Here is a 6,669-nt window from a genome sequence, read left to right as displayed (position 1 = left end):
TACTGATGCTCCTGCAACTGATGCTGGTGATGCTCCTGGCTTTTTATTCTGTTTGACTTTGGAGAGTGTGGTGGAAAAAGACTGCTTTAGGGTCACTCAAAGAAAGGCCATCAAAGGTATTAGCAAGAGCAGTTTATAAATAAGGCATTGTTTGACAGAATTTGATGGCAAGGCTCACTCTACTACTCATTACACAGGTGAAGTTAAGAGAGGAATACCGAGGTGAAACTGAGCTAAAGGGTATTGGTATAGGGCCTGAAGTCATAAAGATATAAGGGAGACCCTGCTGCTGAGTCCTGAGGTTCAGAACAGATGCCCCCTGCTTTCTAAACACCTGATGGAGCCTGGGTGCGCCTGGCTCCTACCTTGTCTCAGGCCTGGCCAATGGTGCATGTAGTGGAATGTGCCCTTGAGAGTTTATGAACTCTGAGGGGTGCCCCAGTCAGAGGGAGCGACCTGGTTGCAGCTCACTGCAGTCCAGGAGAGCCCCAGGTGTCTCTCTCCTGGGACAATTACTTACAGACTCATATGATATAATAGGCATCACAGAAACATGGTGGGATGGCTCCTGTGACTGGAGTGTTGGAATGGAAGGCTACAGGCTCTTTAGAAAGGACAGGCCCAGCAGGCAGGTGAAGGGGAGTTGCCCTGTATGCTAGGGGTAGGCTGGAGAGTATGGAACTCTGTCTGGGGACAGGTGATCACTTAACAGAGAGTTTGTGGGTCAGGGTTAAAGGGAAAACAGCGATGGTAGACATTACTGTGGGGATCCGTTACAGACCGCCTGATCAAGGAGAACCTGCAGATGAAGCACTCTACAGACAGATAGGAAAAGCCTCACGCTCGCAGGCCCTTGTTCTCATGGGGGACTTCAACCACCCTGACATCTGTTGGAGCGACGGTGCTGCCCGGCACAAGCAATCCAGGAGGTTCCTCGATTGTGTGGAAGGGAACTTCCTTCTGCAAGTAATAGAGGAGCCGACAAGGAGAGGTGCCATGCTTGAGCTCGTGCTCACCAACAGGGAAGGGCTGGTTGGAAATGTGATGCTCCAGGGCAGCCTTGGATGCAGCGATCACGAGATGGTCGAATTTGAGATCCTCAGGACAGTGAGAAGGGCATGCAGCAAGCTCACTGCCCTGGACTGCGAGAGAGCAGACTTTGGCCTCTTCAGGAGCCTGCTTAGTAAGGTTCCATGGGATATAGGCCTGGAGGGCAGGGGGGCCCAAGACTGTTGGTTGGTATTCAAGGATCGCCTACGGCAAGCTCAGGAGTGCTGCATCCTAACTAGAAGGAAGTGCAGCAGGAGGGCCAGGAGACCTCCTTGGATGGATAAGGAGCTGCTGAGGAAAATTCAAAGGAATAACAAGGCTTATAAAAGGTGAAAGCAAGGACAGGCGGCTGGGATGAATACAGGAATGTTGTCTGGGAAGCTAGGGACCAGGTTAGGAAGGTTAAGGCCCGGTTAGAATTAAACTTGGCTAGGGATGTTAAGGATAACAGGAAGGGATTCTATAGGTACGTAGCGAATAAAAAGCAGACTAGGGACAACGCAGGCACCCTCCGGAAGCTATCGGGAGAACTGGCTACACAGGATTTGGAGAAGGCTGAAGTTCTGAACGACTTCTTTGCCTCGGTCTTCACTGGCAAAGGCTCTGACGACACCACCCAAGTCTTGGAAGGTAGATACAGGGACTGTGAGAATGAAGACCTTGGGCCCACTGTAGGAGAGGATGTGGTTTGAGACTGTCTTAAAAACCTGAATGTGCACAAGTCCGTGGGACCTGATGGAATCCATCCGCGGGTCCTGAAGGAGCTGGCGAATGAAGTTGCTAAGCCACTGGCCATCATGTTTGAAAAATCATGGCAGTCAAGTGAAGTTCCTGACGACTGGAAAAAGGGAAATATAACCCCCATTTTCAAGAAGGGGAAAATGGAAGACCCGGGGAATTACAGAGCAGTCAGTCTCACCTCTGTGCCTGGTAAAATCTTGGAGCACATCCGCCTGGAAGGCATGCTAAGGCACATGAAAAACAAGGTGCTTGGTGACAGCCAGCGTGGCTTCACTAAGGGGAAATCCTGCCTGACCAATTTGGTGGCCTTCTATGTTGGTGCTACAGAACTGATGGAGAGGGGTAGAGCAGTTGATGTCATCTACCTGGACTTGTGCAAAGTGTTCGATGCTGTCCCACATGACATCCTTGTCTGTAAATTTGAGAGACATCAATTTGATAGGTGGACCACTCGGTGGATAAAGAACTGGCTGGATGGCCGCACACAAAGAGTTGTGGTCAATGGCTCGATGTCCAGCTGGAGACCAGTAATGAGCGGTGTCCCTCAGGGATCGGTGTTGGGACAAGTCTTGTTTAACATCTTCGTCGCTGACACGGACAGTGGGATTGAGTGTGCCCTCAGCAGGTTTGCCGATGACACCAAGCTGTGTGGTCCGGTTGACATGCTGGAGGGAAGGGATGGCATCCAGAGGGACCTCGACACGCTTGTGAGGTGGGCTGATGCCAACCTTATGAAGTTCAACCATGACAAGTGCAAGGTCCTACACCTGAGTCGGAGCAATCCCAGGCACAGCTACAGGTTGGGCAGAGAAGAGATTCAGAGCGGCCCTGCAGAGAAGGACTTGGGGGTGCTGGTCAATGAGAAAATGAACATGAGCCAGGTCCAGTGTGTGCTTGCAGCCCAGAAACCAACCGTATCCTGGGCTGCATCAAAAGGAGCGTGAACAGCAGGTCGAAGGAGGTGATCCTGCCCCTCTACTCTGCTCTTGTGAGACCTCACCTGGAGCACTGTGTGCAGTTCTGGTGTCCTCAACATAAAAAGGACATGGAACTGCTGGAACAAGTCCAGAGGAGGCCACGAGGATGATCAGGGGCTGGAGCACCTCCCGTATGAAGCCAGGCTGAGGAAGTTGGGGCTGTTCAGCCTGGAGAAGAGAAGGCTGCATGGAGACCTCAGAGCAGCTTCCAGTACCTGAAGGGGGCCTATAGGGATGCTGGGGAGGGACTCTTCGTCAGGGACTGTAGTGACAGGACAAGGGGTAAACGGGTTAAAACTTAAACAGGGGAAGTTTAGATTGGATATAAGGAGGAAATTCTTTCCTGTTAGGGTGGTGAGGCACTGGAATGGGTTGCCCAGTGAGGTTGTGAGTGCTCCATCCCTGGCAGTGTTGAAGGCCAGGTTGGATGAAGCCTTGGGTTGTATGGTTTAGTGTGAGGTGTCCCTGCCCATGGCAGGGGGGTTGCAACTGGATGACCTTGAGGTCCTTTCCAAGCCTTAATATTCTATGATTCTTTGATCCTATAAGATGATTTGCTTTGGCCATGAGCTCCATCCTGACCTCAGCTGTGTGTGTGTTCCACGACAGTTCTGTTCCAGGTTGTCAGGAAATGCCTGCTCAGGCCAGAAGTTCCCCGGGCACAGCCGGGGCGTTCCCAACCATCCAGATCTCTGCGCGCTCCACTCTGCCTTTGCCAGGCAGCAACGGTTCTTGCTACAGCCATGGAGCACCCAGGCATCCAGCTCGTTGCACTTGTGGAAAGGCAATCTCCATTGCCATGGGATGTCAAGGGCAAAAGAGGAGGCTCTCTCAAGTGCTGAAACCACGGAGAAAGCCATAGTTTTACCGAGGGAGGAAGGGTTCTGCATACTCTGCTGGTTGGGACTGGAGAAGAGGGAAGGAGGGAAGAAAGATGACTCTGTTGCGGAGCTGATGCCCGATGTCTTTATTGAGATAATCAAGGGGAAATGGAGCAGAGGAGAACTTCAGCAATGCCTTTTGGAGGCCGAGTAAAGCTCAGGGAAGAGGTGGCAAGTGAGGGGAAAGCAGAGCAAGGGAAGGGAAGACAGAGGTTTCCTGGGCAGAGAGAGAAGGGCAGCGCGGGCCCCTTCCTGCAGGCGGAGCGGCCGGAGCTGGGCTCCTGTGCAGAGCAGAGCCACGCTCTCGGGGCTGTGTGCAGGGCTTTCCTGGAGGCTGCTGGCGCTGGAGCAGGGGCAGGCAACGCAGGGGCTTCAGCATAAGAGATTGCCACGTCCCAGAGCCCCGCAGAGCCCCCGGCCCAGCCCTGCCCAGCCATAGCCCCCCAGCCCCAGGGAGCCCCCAGAAGCGATGGGCACGCTGGCAGCGCTGAGAGAGCTGCCCACGGCAGCCGAGGCGCTGGAGCCCACGGCTGTGCTCTGCGGGAAGGAGCTGAGGATCGGGCCCGGCAGCGTCACCAGCACTGGCGAGGGCTGGATGGCAACGCTGGAGTCGGCGCAGCGCAGGACGCACGGCTCGTTGCAGCTGTTGGCGAGCGGGGTTGGGCCGCAGGCAGCGGGCAGGCACGGGCTGTAGCACGACATGTCTGCTGGAGGGAGGAGAGCCTGCGGGACCCACACAGGGAGCAGAGGCCATGAGCTGCCGGGCCCCGTCAGGCGCCAGCTCCGCGCCTCTGGCAACGGGCGCTGCCTGGCCAGGGCCAGGGAAAAGCCTTCCCTCCTCCCGCACCATCCCACCTCCCAGCAGAGGGGAGCACAGGGCATCCTGCAGCCTGGAGCCCTGCTCACAAGGACCCCGCACAGGACGGGAGCAGTCCCCCCGTAGCAAGCAGGAAGAGAAGAGGGGAGTTCAGACGTACCGAGTCCACGAGGAAAGCAAGGGAAGAGCTGCGGATGGAAGGGCCTGGAGTGGCACGGCCTTTTATACAGGGAGCCAGCGCCTCGGGACACGTGGAACACGTGTGCCTTTGTGAAGCACGTTAACAAACAGCAATTTGAGGTTAGCAAAGCACCGCCATGAGATGGAGAATTGTCCCTTTCATCTGAAAGGTCTGATTTGCATTTCCCCCTTGGGCGAGAGCGCAGCCGTGATGCATCCGATGCTGCTCCTCAAAGCAACGGCCATGGAGGTCCCCGCCAGGCTCCAGAAAGGGTTTCAGTAGCTCCAGCCCTGTGTGAGGGCCGTGCGCATCCTTGCCGGGGAGCGTGAGGGCCCCTCTCAGGCTGGCCTTGAGCTGCGGAGCGCTGCTGCTGAAGGGCACTCGCCTGGGTCACCTGTGGAAGGGCTGAGGCTGAGGAGCACCGGTCCCGCAGGGCCACGGAAGGGCTCAGTGAGCAGCCAGGCCCCGGCCGGACGCCTTTCTGGGCGAGGGACACAGAAAGAAGGGAACTCAGATCCCCAGAGGTGGTTGGAAGGTGAAGGCCAAAGAAGGACCCTTTGTGGGACGGAGAGAAGCACCGTTGTGTGAATGAGGGGGGCCCTGGGAGCGTTCCTAGAGGTGGCCTCAAAGCAGGGCTGAAAAGGCTGGAGGGGGAAAGGTGCTGCTGCAGGGCAATGTGTCATTTCTCAGCCCCCAAATTCTCATTCCCAAAGTGAGTCGTCAGGCCCTTGGGTGGCAGCTCAAAGGGGCAGAGGAGCAAACCCATGGGCATTTGGCTGAGGGTGCTTTCCCCTTTGGGTGCCCTTGCCCGGCCTGGGAAGGACGTGTCCTCTGGTGCCTGCACTTCAAAGCAGAAGGCTTCCCGGGGAGCAAGTGCGGGCCTGTGGTGTGCGCTTCCTGGCCTCGGGCGCTCCACACGGCTGCTGAGGCAGGTGGATGCGTGTGCCCTCTGCAGCTGCCTCAGCCCTGCTCAGGCACAGGCAAGGCCGGGCTCCTCGTGGCACAGGAATGGCTCCCACCCTTCTGCATGCAGCAGCGGGGCAGGGCCAGGCCAAGGAGGAGAGCACCGGGCACGGTGCTCGCTGCCTGCCTCCCCCTGGTCTGCGCTCCGGAAACCTCTCTGAGTGGGAGCGTCAGGGCCCGTCTGTGCTGTCCTCCTGTGGCTGCTGTTTCACCCAGGAGCACGGCAGGGTTGCAAGGAGTCCCCAGGTGGTTGGGCAAGACGCTGACAGTCCTGACAGCGCTGTGCAAAAAGCTGCATGTCTGCAGGAACGCGGATGTGAGGCTGCACCTCTGCACATCTGAAGCCATTTGCCCCAGAGCCCCTGGTGCCAGGGCATGGCTGATTCACCCCGAGGCGGAGCTGAGGTCTCTCAGAGTGGCTCAGCACTTTCGGGTGACTGCTGCTGCCACCTTGCCATTAAAGGGCCCCGAAGGTGCCCACATGTCCCTGAGCTGGGCAAAACAAGCCGGACCCTCCGGGTCCAGTGACCTGAACAAGCCACCCTCCAGTGTTGCAAGGAGGAGCGTTGTTTTCTTGGGGAAGAGTGTGCCGAAGCCAACAGGTCCACTTGGCGATGGCTCACACTCAGGCATGAGTCAACGGTTCCCACATCGCTCTCCAGGACGTGCTGAGCCACTGCTCCTGCTCAGGAGAGGGTTTCCTTCCCCAGCTCAGGAGGCCTTTGTTTGACCATCACCTCCCACCCACCCCGGCGCTCCCGGTCCCCTCAGCACAGCAGCCATCCTGCAGGGGCTTGGCTGGGCTCTGAGCATCTCCATAGCCTGCAGGCACTGGTCTTGCTCAGGGCCAGCCAGAGCCCACCACAGGGAGACCCTTCTGAGTGCCCTTCAGGCTGGCTCCACAGGCAGAGTGCTAAGTAAGCAGTGGCCGTGTTGCCCAGGAAGGGCAGGACCTGCACAACACCCAGTCATGGCCTCAATCTGCCCCAAGGCTTCCCCAGCACCTGGAATGGTTCCTCAAAGGAGCGCTGGTCTGCGGGAGAACCACAATTGCTATCA

The 6,669-nt window shown here is 57.1% G+C and overlaps 1 protein-coding gene across 1 annotated transcript; it reads right to left on the bottom strand.

The window, feature by feature from the left end:
• Positions 1-3,881: 3,881 nt before the first annotated feature.
• On the bottom strand, positions 3,882-4,390 carry LOC136021521 (beta-keratin-related protein). The gene has a single exon (XM_065693836.1). The coding sequence runs from the start codon at positions 4,349-4,351 to the stop codon at positions 4,022-4,024; it is 330 nt and encodes a 109-aa protein (XP_065549908.1). The 5' UTR covers positions 4,352-4,390; the 3' UTR covers positions 3,882-4,021.
• Between the last annotated feature and the right edge of the window lie 2,279 nt (positions 4,391-6,669).

The sequence above is a fragment of the Lathamus discolor genome, chromosome 13 (genome assembly GCF_037157495.1).
Source record: "Lathamus discolor isolate bLatDis1 chromosome 13, bLatDis1.hap1, whole genome shotgun sequence".
NCBI lineage: Eukaryota > Metazoa > Chordata > Aves > Psittaciformes > Psittacidae > Lathamus > Lathamus discolor.
Note: the sequence above shows the minus strand (reverse complement) of the source record. Positions and strands in the feature narration are given on the sequence as shown.